The sequence below is a fragment of the Dendronephthya gigantea genome, unplaced genomic scaffold, assembly GCF_004324835.1.
Source record: "Dendronephthya gigantea isolate DGI-Jeju-01 unplaced genomic scaffold, DenGig_1.0 000029F, whole genome shotgun sequence".
Lineage (NCBI taxonomy): Eukaryota > Metazoa > Cnidaria > Anthozoa > Malacalcyonacea > Nephtheidae > Dendronephthya > Dendronephthya gigantea.
The window spans coordinates 1252391-1276175 of record NW_021163039.1 but is presented as its reverse complement, the minus strand read 5'-3'; the positions used below and the strand labels follow the sequence as shown (position 1 = coordinate 1276175).

Sequence of the window (23785 nt, the reverse complement as noted above, 5' to 3'; positions counted from 1 at the left end):
AGTATCACTTGATAAAACTTGATATAAACTCGACTGCCAGTCTGGTGTTACATAATTCAAAATAAACTACACTTCGTATTGATAAAGGTTTTGGTTTAGTTAAGTTTAACGATATTACTTGGGTAGTGAGGGGAGTCAAAACTGAAATGAATACAGGTGAGGTGTATGCCCTATCGCGCACGTACGACTTTGATTAAAATGCTACATGCTGACATGCATTACATCATTTTAAAAGGGGTAACTTCTTTCGAAAATGTTATTGGAGCTACTTGATATTAGCGCATGAGATTTATCGACGTCGCAGACCGTCAGACTTTTTAGGCGGACCTTACATCAGCGCACTAACATTGAGGTGACGAGCCAATCAAATGTGATATGTCCATGAAATGAGCCAATCACAGGCACTGCAGATTAGCAAGAGGTAGTGGTGATAAAAAATTAACGCCACTTACAGAGTTCACGCATGCAGCATTTATTTTTTCGAGAGAAGAACTGACTGTTTGTAGTACTGCTCATTAAAAAATGTTTAGGTTGCAAAAGTCAATCCTATTGTCACAGTGGCATAAGGCAAGGTCATAACGTCATACGTGTGGGCAAACCGCACTTCAAAAATGAAAAGTAAAGCCAAATTTCATCATAATCTTTTGATCCTAAACATGTCGCAAAAATAGTTCGCGTGACCACGCACACTTCCGCGTGCTAACACGAAAGCTGCAACCACCCACAAGAAATCTTTAAAACCACTTTTGTTATTATAAAAGTACAAAAAACGGAAGTAAAAACCTTTGAATCCACGCGTCCTTGAGCGACCATTGTCTTGGAATATATAATTCATTTTTCATTAATCTGCTAGCCTCTTGAGAACAGCGCTAAAGTCATGAAAAACTGCTCTTAAAAACTCGTAATCTGCTGAAGATTAAAACTCTCGAAATCCCAGGCAGTTATCAATAAGTCTTCGGGAAAGCTGATGAGAACATTTGTTTCCAGCAAAAAAATCGCGGGTGGCCATCTCGCTCTTTTTGTAGATGATTAACTTTGAATATCACATCTGGGACTTGGAAAATCCCCGAAGCATTAAGCAGAAATCGATTTAAGAAATTCTTGAACGTTCTTAAGGGGGGTCACAGCCCTGTTGACCGGGCTTTAAAATTTCAGCCTTTGGTTGGAAATGCTCCAAGATATCCTCCGGTGTGAAGCTAAATATAGTATTGCTATCAATACTTTCAGCTTGCCTCCCGCATCGTAGTTATTGGCGAAAGTTACAAAACACAATCAGGGATTTTGAAGTAGCTAACTGCTGATTTAGCCGCCACTTCCCGGCCCAGTTTACCGGCATATTGAACTAAAATTGGTTTCCATTAGTCCAAAGATTACATTTGTGACAAAGATCTCATAAATCATTTTCCCAGTTAGTAGAATAAGCGGTAGGATATATTCAGTAATGAGGTCGGATTAGCGAATGTGTCAAATTTTGGAATTGAATGTGTTTCATTGTTGTCAAATGATATTTATGATATTGTGTACCGCGCGGACGGACTATAGTATAGATTAAATAAACACCGCATAACGCGAATTCTAAATTATTCAAAATTAGCCGTGTGTCCGGAAAAATAGTGAAGAAGTCGATATATGTTGTAAGTTATTAAATCCGAAAGAAATAACTTTCTGGCCCTCAAACTGGGCAGAATTCGTTATAGCTCTGACAATTTGTACTCAAAATTTATTTACATAGGGCAACTTCTCTGTGAAAACATACATCCACCAATTTTTTGGGCCTGTACGCCTATGCCGGCTTTTTGTCAAATTAACTAATCAAGAATAAAAGCTTTTCTTTAACTGCCCATGGTTGAACAACTCGGCCTAAGATTAGACTTAGGTCACAACTCCTTGACTGAAATCTTTATCGTCTGTCAGAAAAAAAAACTCTTCCGCAGACACAATAGTAAAGCGAGAACAATTTCTCACTGAAACCTTCACTGAAGTACTTATCGCGGACCAATGTCAAGTACTGATACTGGCAACGTCTTTCATACGTTTTCTAGTCTGCGCGAACCAAATTGAGATATTTTTCGTGCGACACGAATGAGTCGGAATGACGGAAAATTTCAAATTCGTGCCCAGACTAGGAATACGTGTAGGTTGAAATTGTCACGAGTGACGTGTGTACGTGCATTGGGCGCCAGACATAACAAGATATTTGGAGAAACCAATATTTGCGTCAAGCAAGTCACGATTGACACGATTTCAACTTTCTGACTCTTCCGAGAAAGATATTCTGCCTCGTGAAAGTTCATAGACTTGAGTCCAGCGTTGGAGTATATATATATAATCCATGTCTTAAAAAGTTGACTGAATTGCGACTGATTTTTGTTGATAAGCCAGATGATGCAACCACGCACATTCAACACCCACACAATGGCAAAGTTTTTGTATGGATTAAGATTAGGATTAAGATTTTTCCGCTTGTCGGAGCTACGTTGAGACAAAATGTAAAAGCTGGTTTTTCTGTGTCGTAATTGGTTACAATACTCATGTCGCAATTCGTTGTATATGTGCTATTTTGTGCAAATCGATACTTGATAACCGTACATCAGAGTCACAACGAATTGCAAGGTATTGCGACTTCTGAATTACAGTAAAATGCATGAAAATTTTGGGTTTTGCGGGTCACGCCCAGTGTTGGTCAAAGGGGATGCCGCAACCTCGTCCCTACTCCCCATAGTTTAGGAGAGATAGAAGATATGCAAGTTTCCATCTTATTAAAACCCAAACAATGAACTTTGCAGGGAATTTCCCCCCAATAAAAACACAGTATTTGACAATTGTCAATTGGGGGCCAAAATAAATATCAAGGACGTGGCACTAAAGGTGAAGGCGATGTACATGCTCCAATGCGTTGCTGCGAACTGACGTTCGAGGATCCATTGACGTTTGAAAAAGCGAACTTGACCCATTTCGTCGATCATTGGGACATAGCATATCATCATGTCATCGTCTTTGACGTGCTCAATCCGTCGAACCGTCGAGTGCGTGCTCGCATGTTCGTCCAGACAACGCTTAGAGATCAAATGTCCAATCAAATTGCACAACTGACAGAAATGCCCCTTTGGTATGTTATGGTCACGTGACATTTTCATTTCATGTCGGCAAACGACAATCGTATTCGGAACAAATTTTGTCCTTTTGAAGACATGATTCGCTACAAATCGTAGGGAAACTGCTCGAATACACCAATGGCGGGAAGCGTCGAGTCGGCTTGCGTCGTGCAAGTAAATAACATGAATCATTTACAGCGAATGATCGACATCAGTGCCACGAATTTGGACGGCCTTCGTACACAATGCACCACTTCAAGCGATCTGATTCAGCAAGAAATTCGCGATCAGGAGGTTTGTGACGCATATTTGTTTAAAATATACGGCGAGCTTAATTGGTCTTATAAAATAGAACGCGTTTCCTTCGGGCAATCCGTTCTAATTGCAACTTTTTCTGCAAAATATGTTGCAATTATTACAAATACAGGCGTACTATTTTATTTAGGTCGAGTCCAGGCTACGATATATTTGGCAAAATATTACAGCCAAATTCGGTTCAGCTTCCTTTCTGTCAAACCAATGCCGTTTTATTTGTACAGTAGATGAGACACTTTTCACCCTTTCCGTTTCGAAATAGTATATTTTGGAACTTTTGTACGCAGTTCTTGTTGAATTCGTACGTTTCTTTGCTTGGTTTGATCTTGAAGCATCCAAAATGCCGAGTTAATCCAGTTTATTATTGGTCACAATTTAGCTTTACAATGTGAAGAATTCCTTGCGGTATATATTTGAATTGTGCCCCTAGGTTTTCAAATTATATTATCCGAGTGTTTGTGATGTTTCATTCGTCTATTACAATCATAATTTTGTAGGTTTTAAGTGTGTTATTGAGTTGTAGTACGTCGCCTATTTGCCATTTGAAGACCCCAAAGCCCGCTAAATATAAATGCATGTATATTCGAGATGTTATCATAACAATACGTTTAGTTTACAGCGAGGTTTTAAGAGATATTCGAGGCTACTACTGTATCGTTTCTTGCCATTATTGGCTTCAATGCACCCTGTACACCAGTTCCCGTTTTCGATCGATTTTCTAAAATTACTAAATAACAATAAAAAAGTGGCACAAGATATCGTTTCGTGCTGGGTTATACGTCCAGCTGTCAGCAACCGGCGAAACAGCTGTGCGGGTAGAATGTAAAAGTTATCCAAGTTATTTTAGAATAGGACTGTTTCGGGCTTTTTTGACTAAGGTTTAGCGTTTAACTGGACTAATGGTCTCGTTTATTTATTGTCTCCACAACACAATTTTGTTGCTGGGCTCAAAGATCATTTATTCCCGAATTAAAAATTCTTGTCGGCGTCATTACATTTCAGTACATGTTCCTTGTTTATAATTTGTTAACCTCTGCAAAGTATTTTTGCCTAAAAGCTTATTGTCTTCTGGCCGGAATTTTAAGCTCCCACGAAAACGTAGGTGATGCATTTTGAAGGCACAATGAAGTCCTTTTATCACTGCAAATCCATGAGCATTCAACGAAGGAAATAATTAGCTCAAATTATAGATATTTAATAGCGTTAAAATTTGTCACAACTATATTGGGACAGTTCATGAAAAATGTGCTGAGTTTTTGTTTTGATTAAAAGTATATTTAGACTGTGATTTTTCTAAACGTGGGATTTTTATAATCGCACAAAGATACATTACCTAAATTCATTCTGTGTTGCTTTTCTGTTTCCCTGTGGAAAAATATGACAACTTTATGATATGTGTGATTGTGAATATGAGCAATATTATTATTTCCTAAAAGCATGACTAGGCAAAAGTGCTCTTTGATAGCCAGATCTAAAGACTTCTTCATGACACAAAGGATTAATATCTCCTGAAAATTCTCCATGTAATAATCAGAGAAAGTGCCTTTTAATTTTGAGCAATAACAGAAGTCTTAAACATTTATATGTGGGTGTTTTTCTTGACAATTTGAATAACAAAAATAGCTGGGTTGTCAAGCAGAATTAACAAAATAAAGCAAGATCTTAACCTATGTGCAGAGGAGGAATCTTCTGCTTTTGATAATATATCAGTAAAAGTGGACTTTTGGTTAGTTTGATGGAGTATTTTTTTCACACAAGGATATAAATGCATTGATGTCAGTCATTGCCATCTGCCAGTTTTTGGCTATTTTGGTTTCAATACCTTGTCCTTCAAACTTTAAATTACCTGAAAAATTATGTTGCCTTAGTAACATATGGGTGGATATTACATTATTTTTCTGCGTATCTAATAACCAAAATATTGTCCGAAAAACCATACAAAAACAGTTACAAAATGAAAGAATTATTTAAAATGGTAAAGTCTACTCAGTTTGTTATTGTATGTTAATTAAGATTATCACTCTGTCTGATCTCAGCAATATATATATATTGGACTTTTCTACTAAAAGATCTGCAAATTTCTGTATTCCTTATCCATGTAAGTGATGCAACAGTCTTGAAAAGAAATCTAGTTTCTTTCCTGGACTAAGCTAACATTCTAAAAACAAGTTTTGTGTCTATAGGGTGGGGGGTTAATAATTGGGTTGGTATTCCTAGTCTCCCACCTGTTCTTTCTAAATTACCGCATAGTAAAATTATACTGCAAATGCCCACAAGAATGTTTGCCTTGAGTACAAAATCGAAGGATAGTGTGTCCAGACATGTGACTCAAAGCGTGGCTATGAACCAATCAGAACTGCTTCTGAACCGACTTTTACCAGAGTACACACCTCTGAGACTTCTCCCCTTACTTTAGCAACTTTTTGTTTTGGGTTTAAAATTTTTAAAGCATTTGTTAGATATTTTGGTATTTATTTGGAAGTATCTGCTGTTTGGCTGATATCACAATACCACCTCTACCTGAAAAATTACTGTAAAACGTTCATGTTGTTGTGAAATGGACGATATTACACGGTCTGGCCACTAATATAAATTATTTAGCAACTGTTTTAAAATCTATATTTGTACTCTCTCTTTGGTCTATTCAGTTTAGTTACTTGGAAACTTGGAAACTTGAAGTTCAAACCTTACGACAAGACCTGACCACTTGATAAGCCTTACTTAACCTAACGGGCAATGGGTTTGTCTTCGTAGAAAGTCAGGTTTCACGAAACGTAGATATAACGAACCATTTAGTCACAAGGTCAAAACTTAACAAAATACTAAACTTAAATCTATTCATTATTGCCCAACATTTTCCATGGCAACCCACAAAATTGATATATTCCATTGGTAAAATCTATCCTGCGTAGAAAGAAAACATAGAAAGAAAACGTACGTAAAAGTTTGTGTTATTGAAATATACTCCACCAAAATGACCAAATTCCTCTCGAGAAGGCTCCCATCAGTTTTCGCAGCAAATTTTCGCGCCAAACAGGCGGTGTTTTGCATTTTGCTGATACTGGCGTTTTGGTGGTTTAGGATTTTCGGCGGGAATTTTTTCCCTCGATCTTACCTTATTTTGTCTTAGTTTTCATATTTTTTTCTTTTACATAGCGCGTATCGATAACACAAGGCGTTTAGATCGGTTCACTTCTAGGCCAAAACATGGATTGTTTTCTTTAGTCTCTAATTAACTAACTAACTCTCCTGACGAAGGCCCTCAGGTCGAAACGTCGAGAAGTGTTTTGTCTATTTTGGCAGTTGTTATACCAACATTTGATGCTAATATGTTGAGAATGGCCTAGATTTGACTTGGGTTTGAGTATAGTGACTTTGTGTAAGCATAAAGTAATACATGACAAATATATTTTTTGATCCTGTACAAAATCTCTTTATCACCGCACAAATCTTGTTTATCACTGTACAAACTTATTATCATTGTACCTTAGAGAGTAATCTCTGATTATAGCCGCCAAATTTATCATAAGTTTATGAGAAAATAGTCTAGATCTTTGCGAGAATCTGCCCACCTTTTTTTAAATCCTATGCGTAATACTACACCATCTGACGCCATCGTAGGCGAATCTGACGCCAAGACACGCCAACCTGACTGGTACCTTCTGCATCCTGGCTAGTACAACCGGCACTTTGTACCGTATTCAGAACTTCCGGAATATGTGTCTTTCTCGTGGTTGACGTCAGCAGGCTAATTTTTGGACAAAAACGTCAAAAGCGTCGACAGAATAACGCTTCTAATATTATATCTTCCGGCAAGTTATGTAAAGGCGACAAACCTAAGAATTATATATTTTTAAAAATGAAGCAAGACTAGTATTTATTTACAACAAGTTAGCAATCAATCACAACAATGTGAAATTTACAACTTTTGGAAGGAATATTTAGATCTGATTGATAGATGACGTCATGTTTAGAGTATATAAGGATCAAAGTTTCGACATGAAGACACAAGACCAGAGTGTTGGAAACCAGACGTACGATGATTTTGGTCTTTGATTTGTGTTTTTCGTCTACGATTATAAAAAGCCCATAAGCACAGATAATTTCGCTGACTGCTTAGCGTTTTGACCTCTATTTTATGAATCCATATTGCCGGTCTAAAATTGTATAGCGTGTTATAAATAGAACGCACTTGAACAAAACGAGAAACTTCAACTAATCGGATTTACTCGAAATACAGTTGCGGGACACGGGTTTTTGTTAACGTTTGTTCATCAGGCTCTGTTTACTTATTGAATTTATCCTCATTAGTGTGCTCATAAAATCGGTTTGACGACTTTCCGCGAACGTCTTTCACGTTCAACCGTCGACGACAATTCATTTCAATTTTCACGTCATTCCGGTCGCATTGACAACCGGAGGTTTTGATAAGTACTGAGTACAAAGTGGCTGTGAACTGCAGCCATAATGGCGGAAAATGACATGAAATCCGAACACCTGTGCGTAATATCATGAAGAATAAAACAACCCTCTGGCATATTCTAAAAGCAGCTATTAGATGACGTAGAATACCGTTTGACTGATCGCGCATGAGTTTCCAAAAAAATTGAATATATTTGCTAACGTCGTACTTTCCTTATTTTAAAATCACTGTTCTAAATTGTATCATCTTTCAAAACGATCTCGTCTTGTTTCGCCATAGCTTTCAAAAACGCCCTCCTCAATTCACAGCAAGAACGCAAAGAAATATGGCTTCCTAAATCACCGAATTTAGTTCTTTTATATGGCTCTGAAAATTGATAAATTCTCTCGAAAATAGTACAAAACTAACTTTACTGGGCTACAATTTCTTCATTTTACGCTACCTCGCCATCAAATACCCCGAGTTTACACGCAATCTTTAAAATAAATAAGTTTAAAGTGGAGGTCAAGTCCGTATGTAAACAAACTGTTTGACCAATCTGACATCCGTAGCTTTAAAAATTTGATATTTTATTTTGCAGGCAAAACTTGTGAGGTTGTTCTCGCGCATGCTCGAAGCTCGTCAGCAGATCGAAGCTCAGTGTACAAACTACTTTGATTATCATCAATATCCACGACTTGAGCAATGGCTCAACGTCGTCGGGATCGCTTCATGCGGAGTAAAGGTTGGTTTTTTGTTAACCCACACATGCTTTTTAGTCGGACGTGTCATTGAATGGCCCTCTCCGTCCTTAAAAACTGCCCTCCCGGAAAGCGAATTAGCATGCTGTGCGCCTGGAGACAATTAGGCGACTTGCACGAAAACGTCACATGATTACCTGTTCATTTTCATTCTGAATGGAAGACTGTTTTTATCAATTACTCTCCCAAGTAGCGAATTAAACGCATACTGTGCGCCTTGGGCCAATTGCAGACGCTAACCTTTGATCAATTAACTTTGAACCATTGATCTCATAGCACACTGGATAGTAACTAATATAAAAACGAAGCCAGAAATAATGAACTTCCGGAGCTCTAATTTAAAATATTTAATACAACACGCGAACCCCAGGAAGGATTCCTTTTGGGGAACGATGTATTTTAATGTTTGGGGTCTCAGTTTGCATCAGGTTCTGCATCAATCTCAAAGTCTTGCGACGATCGAAAAGTACACGAGTAAAACAAGCAGGTTGTTCCTGGTTGATGAAAACAGAACAATGTTGTGCTGCACCCCCACGAACATGGTTGTTATCGATTTGCAGCAGCTTTTCAGGCTTCAACAATTTGCTTCAACTTGATAACAGCCATACTCGTGGGGTGCAGCACAACATTGTTTACTCCTGTTTTGCACAACATTGTTTGCTCCTGTTTTGCACAACATTGTCTACTCTTCCAATCGGGAACAACCTGTGGGTTTTACCTGTATAGTATTTCCCTCCGTTCCTTTGTCATTATTCAGCGATATTCACCTCGCCTTCAGCGAATAATTGCTGAATAATTGACTTGAGCCTACCAATTCTATTCCTAAAATCAATGCTTTCCTGCACGGCCATTCAGTTCAAATCTCTAGAAAATGAACTACAATGATTTTTCTTCACAGGCTATATTGGAGAGATATGGAAGCTTCGGCAGCCTCCTGGCCGCTCCTGAAAATCAGTTACGAGATGTTCTTGTCAAATGTGACGCAAATAGTGACGATGCCTGGAAACTAATCTCAGCTCTGAGTCACTTACGAAAGCTAACAGGTACTGCAACTTACATGAATATATTTGCTTCTCTATGTTCATATTTCTCTTTCAAAGCATAACCGCATTCAGCTTCTTTCAATGGGTGACGTTTTATTTATATTTTTTATATTCCAACCACTGCCTTGCAAATAGTATTTAGTAACAGTGATTAGGAAATCTAAAATTGGAGAGGCGACAAGAATTGATATTCTTTTATAAACTAATCCACAATTCCTTCCCCCAATGGTTCGCTGGATCCAGAGCCGGTTGTACGAAAGCTGGATAGTGCTATCCACCGAATAGTGATTCTTTCAGCCGATATGAAAACGTTGGAAAAGCAGTGAAATGACAGCTTTTGAACTGACAATTATTAAAGAGGATCACCATGCAGCGATTATGAATACTAAGATTTAATCAAAGTTATACCAAACAGCGGGCAATTTTAGACCGATTTAAAAAACCACTATCCGGTGGATAGAGCTATCCAGTTTTCTTACAACCGGCCCCTTGTTTTGATTGATCCATACCTACATTCTACCAGATTCTGCCAATTTTTTTTGTTCAACTTCTTTTATCCTCCCTGTAGAGCAACGTAAAGAAGGTCGCAAGGAAGGAATGAAGGACGAAAAGACAAACTCGTATTCCTGGTCTTACGGCAAGGAAAATAGTGTCCAACATAACTCGACCAGTTCTTCGTCCCAGTCTTCGATTACAAACACGGACGACGCTCCTTTGACACCAGGCTCCGATCGCGGCGTGGAGCAAGCCATCAGTCCCAGGAAGTCGCCAAAACCCATGAAAAGAAGTAAATCCGAAGATCTAGGTACTTATTCTTTTGTTTCGTTTATTGTAGATTTGATGGTCCAGCTAACATCATGAGCACTAGCTAATCAACTCAATGATATGGTTGTTCAAATTTCAAGGAATATAGGTCTAATTTCTCATGTACATTTTCATGAAACTCGGGAAGTTTCAAAAAATATTCATCCTTGCGTTCAAAATTACGTCCTTAAAGATCTCGACAAAGGTCTTCAATAATTTTACGATTGAGTAAACAAATAACCATACGATTCTGCTCGTACGATTTGGGATTAATAGCACTTGTGATGTTGAAAATTTTGCCAAATTGGGTGAGCCGCCGTGGCTAGTTTTTAATCCCGAAAAACGTACTGTTAATCCCGAAATTTTCTCGCCGTCGGATGATTACCAAACGTAATTAAACGCTTCCGTCCGTAATACAAAAGTATACAAAATTTGCCAACTCTACATGGCCATATTTTCCCCTCTTTTCAACTTTTCGGCGCCAAACTCGGCCGTTTTACTAATGCAAGTATGCTCTTTCTTGGACTTTGCTTTAGATAAGTCTAAACTAAACCACAAGTCGTCCTTAGCCCCAGACTACCACCTACCTGTGTATAGGAAAAATCCAGTAATATTAATTTGAAGACCGAAGTCAAATATTATTCTTTTGCCATCAAACGAAATGTGTTTTACAGAATTTTTCAACTTCGTTTTTTATTTTCATTTTGTGGCGGCTAATAAAGTAAATATTAGCAAATTTTCATTTTCACAGCGGGGAAACCAAATATTGATCCACTTCCTCCTGGAGGAAGTCTGGGGAAGAATAGAGGCAAGAATCTGTGGATAACATTGCCACACAGTGGGAGCGTTGATCACCTGAGCGGCGAAAGAAACGACGACAATAATCATAGTAAGTAATAATATCGCTAACTTTACACGTCACCCTGGGAGGGCGTAGATTGTGAAGACGACGAATCCGTGCTTTGTTCCAGCAATTTTACTGTTTAAATAAGTCCACAGCAAGTCCATTTTCTTAACACGTGTAAAAGAAGAGGTGCTGTTGAAATGTAGATAATTTAGACTAACAAACAGAACAGTTTGAGCCGCCCTTGTTCGGATATAAGCTGTTGCGAAAAAAGGGGAACCTTCAACCTTCTCTCTGGAAGCATTAGACCTACCAACGCTTACCAGATTGGGTAGAAAAGCTAACTGACCACAACAGAGTCTATTTACCGAACATTAACTACGGTTTATTGACATATTTGTGACATGTTGACTTGAAGGTCGCTATCTGTTGATGTCTGACAGAGAGAATCTCTGCCATTCATATAATCATGAACCACATGGCATCTAGCGAAACTCACTATGGAGTTTTCTCCCAAACTGATGATATTTCCGCTTCATCTTCGATTGATCGTTTAAAAAGAAATCTTTACGCATATCTTTGAAAGATGCGTTTGCTCCTTAGTCGCCGGGTTTTATGAAAACTGTTTTGAATTGAAAATATAATTAGAATGGTACAATTAGCTTCATAAGACGGATCCATAAATGTTTAAATTTATTATTTTATCGAAAACAATGATTGAAAAAAGTATGATTTGTCTCTAATTCATGATTTGCTTTTAATTATGTCGTTTCGTCCTGATTCCTATCGTTTCGAACTTCCTGATCAAAAGTTCCATTTTATTCGATCTAGATAACAACTTATCCAGCTCTCCAAAGACACCAACGAGAATTAATCTTGGCGACATGCATAAGTAAGTAATGATCAACCATGCATCATGTAATTTTGAACATGACTTCATCTTATTTTAGGAGTAAAATCATCATCATCAATCTCGTTGTTTTAAGATTCTCACAGAAGCACATGATGCTTGGCCATTGTGATTTTTGCAAGAAACAAATATTCCGTGGAGTCAAGTGCAAAAAATGCGGGTAGGTGGGAAATAACTGAAGAATTTAGGGTCTGTAGACTGTTTGCCGCTTTACCAATTGAGTTATTCGGCTGATGTGCATTATTGTGGCAAGTGTGTTTCTTCCATCTTTCACCGTCATCGTGTTTTGCCAAATGCTATACTCTTTTCCAAGATATGACGTGTCTAATTTATAATTTTTTGACAGATTGAAATTTCACAGAAATTGTTGCAAGAACGGTTTACCAATGTACGGCTGTAGGTTCGTGCATATGGCGAGGAGTATGGAGAGAAGTAAGTCGTCACAATTCTCGCATCTTTGTCATCAATAACATCATATCTTACTAGTCCAAGTTTAAAACGTTTTAAAAGTAACATTACGAAATATTGGAAACTGTATTTCGCAAGATGCTTCAAAGCTTGATTTATAATGTGACTGACACGTTCATAAATTCAACTTCATTAAAGATTTCGATTTGATGAGATTTCAAAATCGTGCCAATCAATTCAATACTTTAGTGCGCCCATTCAGTCTTAAAAAAAGTAGTAAAAATCTATCGTTCTTCAATTTCAGACAACAAGTTCTATGGTTCGTTACCATCTCGCGTCCGGCCGAAACGAGCGAATTCCGAGCCTTCAAATATCAACAACTCCGTTGAAACCCCCCGGTTACCTATGAACACGAGTCACGGGGACCTCTTTCAAAACTCCGTTGTCCATCGAACGAGGGGGTACGGTGAACCCCCACCTAGTTTACCGTATTCGCCACATCTTTTTGACCCGGTCTTCTCCGGGGACAACGCATCGTCGTCGGCGTCCACACCCCAACCCTCCCCTCCCCCCTCGGGGTACATACCCGTACCAGCCTCCGCACCGCCACAAGGTGACTTCGAAACGTCCGACCGACAAACTATTACCAGCAGGTCATTCCGACGGCGGAAAGGCTTGGGTATTTTTGTTTTCGGTAAGTTGCGTCTGAGACAAATAAACAAATTTGATCCCCACTCGAAAAGTCATCTTGCCAGTCAAGTTGGTTTTTTTGTAAGCCTGACCCTCTATGCAGTCTTACAAACTTTGTTTACATATATCAGCCCACGAAATATGGTCTCTCGAGAGCCATCTTCAGGGGGCAGTTGTATCACAGTTAACTGTGGTTGTGCAAAAGACTAGTTAACTTTTAACTGTAGTAAAGGACAGAATTGGCCAATCAGTCATCAGAGTCGTGTATTTCTGAGTGAACTATAAAGATTTAACTTTTCAAAATCTAGTTAAAGAGTTCTATACAACCGGCACCAGAAATATATAATATGAAGTTCATTTTCTGCAGAAACTGCCAGGAACTCTCGAACTGGATTTTAAACCATATCTATCGGTTGTTTCCAGTTCAGTAGCACCATAATGTGCAGTGGAGCTCTTTCAAACTTTCAAAAGCTTTCTATATGCACTATGTTGAAGGTCCCTTCTCAGTTTAAACTAATGCAACGTTTTTTTTTCAGACAACGTTACTATTGATGTTGCAGACAGCGATAAGTAAGTGTTCAGATCTTTCTCTTTTTTATCTCTATGCCGTAAAGAAGAGCACGTCTAGATTACAGGCTCTGAGAGAGAGATCTATTCAGTGAAATCTATTCATTCTAATTAACCCAATGAAAACGTTTGCTGGCTAAATACTTACTGTGTGTTCATTTCTGCTATTTTGTAGTGAGCAAGCAGAGAGTCCGCTGGCTAGGTCAGACAGCATACAGTCAACGCAAAGCAATGCAACAATTACTGACTCGGTAAATGCATGTGAACGTTTACTGGAACTGAAACGTTTTTTTCAACTTTTTTGACTCGATATTTTAAACGTTTGTACCAGCTTTGTGTTTATATTATTTTCCAGGGGGGTTCAGACGACGATGCTCCAGGCGTTGACAGTATTGAAAGTCAGATATCGGATTATGATTCGGAAAAGAGTATTCTCAAATTTAAGACATGGGTAAGTGCGGGGTAAAGAAGACGATAAGGGATAGTAAATGAGGGTATAGTTGGGTAATGCTTTGAAGAGGTTGGTAGATGGGGTTCAGGTATGTGATTGTAATTGAGGAATGCAGCTGCAGGTTATTGAAGTTGATACGACAATGCATGGGTGGGTTGTTAATAGGTGGGAGTTGGTTGGAGGGGGGTGGAATTCCTAGGTGGGAATTGGCAGGAGTAGTTGGTTAGTAGCTTAGTATGAGACAGTTTGAAGAAGGGGTTGAGTGTGGTCGATTGATGTGAGTGGGTTTTTGTAGAACGCACGATGGAGGCCTCTTTGCCTCGACAAAACCGTTTGCAGTGAAACAGATAAAACCACTCGACGTAGACGTTAGTTCCTTGAATTAATGTTTTTTCTTAATTTAAATGTTTATAGAGTCATTTATCGGAATGGACGGTAAACTTCAACGACATAGAACTCGGAGACTGTATTGGCAAGGGAAGAATTGGTGAGGTTTACAGGTAAGAAAAAATCGTGCAAATACAATGCAATTAAGTTTCTCGTGTATATTACTTAGCTCTGTAATGCCCAATGCATTTAAAGATCGAATCGAGGTCGGTCGAACAGGCTGCGGTTTGCTTATTTTACTCTTTTATCGGTAACCTGTTTCGACAATAATCCATCTTCAGTGCGAATGAGATAATTATTTACATAGTAAAATTTATAAGGTCGAAATTTTTCTACCTTATATATTTCAATCATATTTCTACTTTATATATTTCACAATGTAAACAATTATCTCATTCGTACTGAAGGTGGCTTATAGTTAAATCGAAAGTTTGTAATAAAAAAGTGGTCGTTTATTTCAAATGCTTGATTACTCTTGTGCTGATCAGATCATATGGTTATTTCACTCTCTCCTTCGCGTACAATTGTTTGTGGATAATTTTATTCGTAGACGGAGTGTCGAAAAGATTTGAAAAGGTTTTAACATTAACGTTTAATAATTTTTCGTTTTCCTTTCAGAGGCAACTGGCATGGCCAGGTCGCTGTGAAAGTTATCGACATCAAGGAACCGACCGCAATACAACTGCAGGCATTTAAAATGCAGGTTCGTTTCTCTTGAGCATTTCAACGGAAAATTAACAGACAATAAACTCCACGATGTCGGTCCGTAAAATGCCAGTCTTGGTTTCAAATGCAACCTGTGTTAGTTAACATATACGATTACAAAGATATAGATATAAGAATTTTATGTTTTGAAGCTGTTTCGCAGACTTTATACGGTCAACAATATCTACGCTTATTATATGATTGTGGAGTTTTGTTTGGGGCTAAAACGGGAAGGAAGAAGTGAGAAAGTGTGGCTGCCTGGTATAGTTTTATGATTTTTTACTCAATGCTCTTATTTTCAGGTACAAACATTCCGGAAGACAAGACATGAGAATCTCGTGCTCTTTATGGGTGCATGTATGGAACCTCCGAAACTTGCGATTATTACGAGGTAAACATATAGACTAATAATCTCTTATTCCTTACATGGCCTGTTCATGTGGCGTCATACATGAAATTGAGGGTCAACTTGATTTGACAATAATTGCAGTTAGCCAGTTGTTATGTTTGATTATATTCGATCGGCTGACACTTTCATAATTATACATACAACATGATATAACATTCTTACGCCCACTTTGTCTTTATCTAACCAAGAACCGGTTGCATAAAACTCTTTGCTCACATTTCGAGTAGTTAAATTGTGGTTAACCGCTAAACACATTATTCTGATTCCCCTATTCCTATGTCCTCGACTACGGTTAAGATTTAAGTTCCTTTTTTTTTTACCCGACCCCGGAAAACTTGTTTCTCGAAACACTTCAAAAAACGTGTGCGAAATGTGGAGTCCATGCACTATCTATCATCCACAATGTTATATGCGCAATTTTAGTTTGTGCAAAGATCACCATCTGTACAAGAGAGTTCATCTGTTTAAAGAAACATTACCAGTCAATAAAGTTATGTTGATCTTGAAGCAAATTGCGCAGGTCAGTTTTTTTCTTATCGTCAGTGGCACGTGTATACACGAAATAAGAAGTAGTATGTGGATAGTTTTTAAATGAAATAACTTAGCTCAATAATTGGACCATTTTCCCCTTAACTAGGAACATTAGTTCTGAGATAAACAGCTGGAAAGAGCATCAAAAATTTAGTAAAATCGGAACGTTTGGTTGCAAAGTGTTGAAAAATACGAAGCAAAGTTTGTCTAAATTAGTGTTACGGATGAAATTCGATGACTGCCTATATAGCAAGTCAAATTTCATCCCAAACAGTTTTCAATTTTAGGTTTGATACGGGTATTGAGATTTGGACGAAACCTAAATAGATGGTCCAACACTACGTAAATAGGCTTCAAAATGAAGTTCCTATTTTCTTCTAGGCAATGAGTTACCTTCATTCTCGTGGAATAGTTCATGCGGATCTGAAGAGTAAAAACATTTTCTTCGAAAACGACAGTAAAATTGTCATAACAGACTTCGGACACTTCAGACTTGCCGCAGGACTCAGTGTGGAACAAACAAGGTACATGACTCATTACCCCCTTGTGACCACAATTAACCCCCCCCAACACATATTCGCAACCGTACAATACTCAATAGACGTTTCCTAAGTTTCACAACGTTATCAAACTACTAAGATCAGAATGCTTTGCAACTACTATACCTTACGGTCAGCCATATCTACATCTATCGAGTCATCTTAGTTGAAAATTACGTTAAAACTTCAAAATGGGTAAAAGCTGTTGTATGGAGTCTAATTCGAGCGAGTTCGTTCAAACGCGGAATTGCAATACGATGTGGAATAGACCAGTTAACTTTACAACAACTGGAGCGATAACTCCGGGAAAGGAAATTCTAGTGCCTTTTGGAGTTTTTTTGAGGTTTTTTAGAGTTTTGAACAAAAGTAGAGAACATTATGTGAATCAGAAAATGTATATGACATGCAGTACTGCATTGCAAACGCAAGCGAGAGGGTAGTTTTGTTAGCTATATTCAAAATGCTGTTGCGTGTCCTCAATAGGGTTTAAGGCCCGGTGGATGTTATAACGTAAGATAGGCTAAGCGTTATCTTGATTCTAGTTCTTGTTTTTAGATGACTGTGATCATATTTTCTGATTATCCATTTTTAGGCAAGGTACAGTTAAATTTCCTTACGGTTGGATCTACTATCTCGCTCCTGAAATCGTCAAATCGTTATCCCCGAGTCAGAAGCTGCATCGAAGGTTGTTCACGAAGCAGTCGGATGTCTTTGCTTTCGGGTAAGCTATTTTTCTCACACCATTTAGTTCTTAACGAGTTCATATAGCTTCTGATTGCTTCTGCAACTGTCAACAACGCGAACCCACATATGGCAGAATTCGTTGAAAAGAAATTACACGACAATAGCAGCATCTTTTATGCTCCTGGGGCCAGTTGAATAAAAGGCTAGTTAACTTTTAGCTGTAGTTAAGGACAGAATTGGCCAGTCAGAGTCGTGTATTTCTGAGGACGGAATTGGCTAATCAGAGTTGTCTATCTCTGAGTTAACTAGGATTTAACTATGCAAAAATAGTTAAAACATCTTATACAACCAGCCCCTGATCCCACCCGAAGATGGACAAAGAAACTGTGGGAAACGTTGCTATGACCATAAAAATAACCTTTAAAATCCTGGACCTGGAATTATATTAATTTAGCGTTGATCGCTTGTGTTTCGTTGCAAAGCGACATAGATTCCTGGGTTTCGTACCGCACGAAGTCATATTGTTTGTATATGTTTCAGTACCGTATGTTATGAGCTTTTGGCGTGTTCTTGGCCGTTCAATGAATATCCTCTGGAAGCAATTGTGTATCAAGTTGGTAAGGGCAGGAAACAATCTCTCAGTAAACTGGACGTCGCAAGAGAAATGAAGGTACTGTGATTATGTTTATATAAAGCCAGGCCAGACCCTTCGATGTGCTGACTTTTTCCTGTGCATTTTACGAAGCGCCTTATTTTATTTAGGATGGCGACGCGCGTGTTCTTATAACCCCTACGATCCCTTAGAATCCCTTTTGATTTGTAATTGTAACATTGATTTATCCAGTGTAATATCAGATCAGTGCTACCACGATGATTAATCACTGCTAGTGAGTGAGTGAACCGTATGTAAACTGGAACGATAGGTCATTCTGAACAGAGATAACTGGCTATGTCTGAATATTGCCTTAAACTATGCAGTCTGGCAAGGCTAACCTGCGGTTATTGTTTTTTTTCGCGTAATCCCTAGTTTTTCGCCGCGGGGGATGGCCGTTTACCACCGCGAGGTGTTAATTTGCATCCTTCCTTTTTGTAGGACTTAATAAACCATTTTTGGTCGTACTACCCTAACAAGAGATCCGATTTTAAATTGATCTCGAAAATCTTGGAGAAAATCCCAATGACAAAAGGCCGATTGTACCGCAGCCCTTCTCAGCCGGTCACGCACATGCTGAGGGCGGTTGAGGCCGACTTTTAGATCTTTCCTTGTCAATTTCCTGACGATAATTCGTATTTTAATCGGGATGGTGGGATGTGTAATGTATTTACTTCGTACATATGCAACTTGGGTTTCAGTCCCCTTCGCGGTTCGGCCAGCGAGCTGCGTATATACCTGGAGTGAGAACTTGTGTCTACATCGTTGGGCCAAAGTCAGTGAACTCAATTCGTACTGAACTAAAACTTCATCTGGCTTTTTTATAAGGTTTCTTACTCCACTTATATATATGGAGGTCAATGGTCTTGCGTCCTTTCACAATAATCCAAATTTTGAAATGAGGATTTTTAGTCGACAACAGGGGGGAGCACACACACTGTTTTTTCATCCGAAGTTTAGCATATAAACTATGAGATTATGTCACTTGAAAGTGTAAGAACTTCACATTTGGATGGCAAATCTAGCTTGGACTCTTAGACCCTTGTGTATATTAGAAATCGAAAAAGGCTTTTAGGCTTGTTTCTTTATATCAGACGCAAAGCTATCGCCTCTGTGATATCAGAAAAGATTTTGTGAATTTCGTCAATCGATTGTCTCTTGTTCTGCTTGAAGATTTCTCGTGCGTTTACAGCAACCTGATTCTCTATAAAAGCTTCGCAAATATACATCAAATATACATAAAGTTATATATCGGTGTTTCTTTCAAACCATGCGTTCAAATATTTCCAAATCCATTCGAGTAAAAGTGATGTTTAACTAGACTATTTCAAGTCACATAACACATCGTTGCATGATAAAACAAAATGACTGTGTGAGGGAGGCCTGGCCTCATTTTGACGAGTTTATTTCGCTGTATGCTGTCCTATTTTTTTCAACAAAGGCATATTTCTCAACTTAAGAAGGCATGTTGATAGCGAGACATAGATATGCATGCTGGGCATATCAAGCAAGTTCTTTCGAAAGATTTCAAAAAGAAAACTTGAACATTTTAACGTTGCCATTGCGACCGATTTAAACCCGCAAACCCCTTTACCAACATGCAACAACAACGGCAACAAAGCTTGGCTCGTAAACCCCATGGCGGTCTCTGCAATTTTCAAAAACATCTTCCAACCCATGTAAAGTCGCAGAACAGGAGACATTTGACTGCTGATATATGCGTGTATGGGTAAATTTAATTTAGGGCACGAATATTTTATAACCTACAATTGAGCACAATGTTTTTTATACCGTATGATATTTGGTGATTTTTTTTAGTTTTTCCTTATTTATTACAGTGTACATAGTCTAAATCAAACAATTTTTGTAATATTTGTCATCGGAAGGAAATTTCGAATGTCTTGTAATATCAAGCGGTTGCCCTCGCCAATTCGTCGTCATGTTTTTTTCATCATCGTTTTTCATAGGCTAATTTAGGAGACAAAACCCTGGCGCCGGTTGTTCAAAGGCCGGTTAGCTTAACCCTGGGTTAAAGCAAATCTTTACACCAATTTTTTTTTAATCGCTTCTTTACAAAGTTGATTTCACTCATCAATAATCACCGACGATAATAGTGAGCTTAAGCAAGCGACGTTTTTGACAACGCAAACAGCATGAGTAACGCCAAAAGACTGGGTCAAGGATTGTGATTGGTGAAAAATAAAAACTTTACTTCCGGTCAAAAACATCACTTGCTTAAGCTCACTAATACTTTGTCGACGTCGGCGTCATATGGTTACCAGGCTTAAACAGAAATGAGGTCAAAATTACCATTAATTGCGCCCTGACAAACCTATCGTGAGACCATATAGCCTTTCAGAAAAAAATCTCAGTAGAATTCCTCTTTAACACAAAACCCATGTTCTCAATTCTTTTAACAATTCTTTTTTCAAATTTTTGAAGTTTTTTACTAATACTTTTTCGGCGTCCAGCCAAGTGCTCTCTATATGTGTATACTTTCTTTGTAATTTAAACCTAGCTAAAAACTACTGCGAATAAATAATACCTAATAATCTAATTATCATTTACATCAAGTTCTTTATCAGTTCCTACCTATCTACATAGATACCTGCGTATGTACAAAGTTAAAACAACTAACAAAATCGACAAAACTACTTTATACAAAAGTTAAGATCAAGCTGAAACATATATTTTGTACGGAACTCGTCAAAAAACCTATCCCGTGTCTTGCTTAGCAATGTCAGTTACTTGGGAAGAAACAGTTTATTGTACAAAAAGGACTTTTAAAAAGGACTTTCGCGCAAGATTAGAATTTGGGTACAGTAGCCCCCATCCCCCCGGAAAGCATGAAATCGTTAGCTAAATCTGGTGTGGGCCGTAAAACAGTTAACAGAGAAAAGATTATCCTACAAATGTTGCACAAGGCCAAAGCCAGTATTTTACAATGTGCATGCTTGAAAATGCCTGTTTGCATTCGTTGTGAAATGTCCTACCTTGGCTAAACGTTTAAAAGTGCGTCAAAAACGTACATGACTAGATTACGACGCATGCTTACAATTTTGTCGCGGTATGTCAAGAAATTGCGCCTTCAGAGACTTGTCACCCGTGGTTCGTCCATCGTCTTTAAACCCTCATTTCTTTCGCCTTGTTCCATCAATACGTCGTCACTGACTCGCTGAGAACATGGTATTCTCTATCGGTTGTCTGATCACGGCTCCCGCTCATGTTGACATAATCCTCGGGTTCCTGTAAATTGGGAGGGCGTGCCCGTGAATTTGCGCTATTTCTCCTTTGCCAAACCAACCCGAGAATAAAGATAATTACCAAGAAAATGGACCCTGTGGCCAATCCTATACTGATGGGGACCGAAGAGTTGGCGTGATTACTCGATTTAACATTATCCATGGCCGTATCTTGTTCCAGTGAGGCGGTTAATGTTGCAGGTCTGCCAAACTCGCTGCAGCCTTCCCTATTGCAAAGGGCCGTTTGCACCACGTAACTCATATTTCGTTCCAACTTTGGAAGTGTCGTGAATCCTTGACTGACGTTCTGTTCGACAACGCCGTCATTTCTGGAGATATTGTCTGCGCGACGATAACTCATCGCCACGTTCGTCAAAATACCGTTCCAGGTCTTGCGCGCAGGTAGAGACCACGTGACTGTAACGTTACGGAAACGCTCGTCGTTGCTCGTCGCACAATCGGCATCACAGGTTATCCTCGGCGGCTCGCTCGGTCGTTCCTCGTGCAGTCTCGCTAAACGACAACTTGGCTCCGAGAAAACCTTAGAATCTTTTAGATGGAATTGGATGCAAAAGTGACAAATCGCGTACGGTTTGTAAACAGTGAAATCACTACTATGCATAATTAATTCGCCTTTCTCTTCCACTTCAGTCTCATTTTTAACCCCTAATTCTGGACAAGTATACTGGAGATAATAGCGTCTCCTCACACTCTTACGCTTTGAATTTGAATGATTCCACGTCATAGACACCTGTTGCTTAGCAACTTCGATTGCAAACAAACTAACCGTAGGAGGAATTAATACAATCAGATTCTCATCCAAACCAATATCGTAGCTTGTCAACTTGAATTTTCTTACTGGCCCTTCGGTTTCACATTTTCCTCTTTTCGTAATTATTTTAACCCTGTTTTCTACTAATTCGGAGTGTAGTCTTTTATTAATAGACACCCAGCATATTCGTCCTGTTGTGTTTGGTACTCGGTAAATATCGTGCTTTCGATAAGAACACTCAATTTTATCGTTGCCTATTGTTAGCATTCTATTTCTAATCTCCAAACTTCGTCATCGACTTCATATTGAACACTGTACGTATCGTCAAGATTCTCGCTTTGTTTCCAGTAAACTTCAACACTTTTATAAACGCTTTTGTCTATAAAACGGATGCCTTGAACTTGTGTTTGCGAAGGCTTTCTACCGTTTACTGTTAACGAGATATTCAGTTTTGGACGTAGTACATTTCCTTCTTTCAAACTTCCAAAACATGTGAATACTTTTTCATTCGGCCAGTTGACAGCAACGGTCAAATTGGAGATTAATTTAATTGACATTGTATTATTTCGAGCGAAGATCGAAGAATTTAGGTCAACATTTTGTCCTTGGATACGCCAAGTCAAATGCCACGTTCCGGATATACGAGTAATGTTTACATTTGTATATTGTAATGTACAACGAATGGTTATATCTTTATTGTTTTCAGCGCAAAGAAAACGGTCTCCAACGCTCAATACAGGTTTTGAATTGTCTGTAGTACTTGCTGCATTTGAAAGCGATGATGACAGACAACAAAACAATGCGATGAAAAGTAAATGAAAACAATGAAACTTCTCTGGCACGTTGCGTTTGTTTTCCATCTCAGTTGTTATATCTTTTGAGTGTTGACAAGGACAATTGTATCAGACGATCTCTGAACCAGAATTAAAGACAGGTAGTAGTATACATAATTCCCTGAAAAGTCCTTTAGTTATTAAATGCTTTCATCGTTTGTTCGTCGCCGGTCAACAGTCGTAAACTAAACTTTGAATAAATTAGAATTGTTCTGAAAACGTAATTATAAATTGGCGAAGTTAATTTTATTTGTTTTGGCATATCATGTATTTGTCTTTGGGTGAATTCTTGCTTTTAACAAATGAAACAACAAGGGGATTATTATGTGGTCACTTTGTTCGACCTTTGTTTTCACAACAGTATATTACAAAGCATTGTTTAAAACCCCTTTTTGTTACTGGCATTGAAAAGCTCAGCGGAATAAACCGAGGATAACTTCAGTGACGCTGATGCATTTATAATATTGTAATATGAGATTATGATAATCTAATCGGGAGTTTTGTAAAAGCATATTTTATTGTATCCAAAGAAGTTGGATTCACGATAAACGTTTAGACTTTATTTGTATAGTCTAGATATTTGACTGTTTCATAATATACCCTTAATGTATGCTCCCGAGGGAAATAGTGAGTTTTGTTTTCCCAAGAGTCTGAATGTTTCCCGAGACGAAATCGAGGGAAACATTGAGACTCGAGGGAAAACAAAACTCACTATTTCCCGAGGTGTAGCGAACATTAAGT

The 23785-nt window shown here is 38.4% G+C and overlaps 1 protein-coding gene across 1 annotated transcript; it reads left to right on the top strand.

The window, feature by feature from the left end:
* Nucleotides 1-3136: 3136 nt before the first annotated feature.
* On the top strand, nt 3137-20586 carry LOC114524031 (kinase suppressor of Ras 2-like). The gene is made up of 20 exons (XM_028545142.1): nt 3137-3389; nt 8414-8557; nt 9472-9616; nt 10185-10421; nt 11172-11309; nt 12096-12156; nt 12251-12334; nt 12521-12606; nt 12887-13276; nt 13809-13842; nt 14015-14090; nt 14195-14290; nt 14705-14790; nt 15296-15380; nt 15685-15773; nt 16215-16311; nt 16704-16846; nt 17454-17582; nt 18086-18215; nt 18639-20586. Exons 1-20 carry the CDS (start codon nt 3234-3236, stop codon nt 18798-18800), a joined length of 2568 nt encoding a protein of 855 aa, XP_028400943.1. The 5' UTR covers nt 3137-3233; the 3' UTR covers nt 18801-20586.
* Nucleotides 20587-23785: the final 3199 nt, after the last annotated feature.

Bases quoted from the DNA above. Each gene is read 5' to 3' on its own strand.
- LOC114524031 (XM_028545142.1), top strand. From the start codon at position 3,234: ATGGCGGGAAGCGTCGAGTCGGCTTGCGTCGTGCAAGTAAATAACATG. The intron at 10,422-11,171 runs GTACTTATTCTT...TCATTTTCACAG, and splicing joins AAGTAAATCCGAAGATCTAG to CGGGGAAACCAAATATTGAT. The intron at 15,774-16,214 runs GTAAACATATAG...GCGCAATTTTAG, and splicing joins AAACTTGCGATTATTACGAG to TTTGTGCAAAGATCACCATC.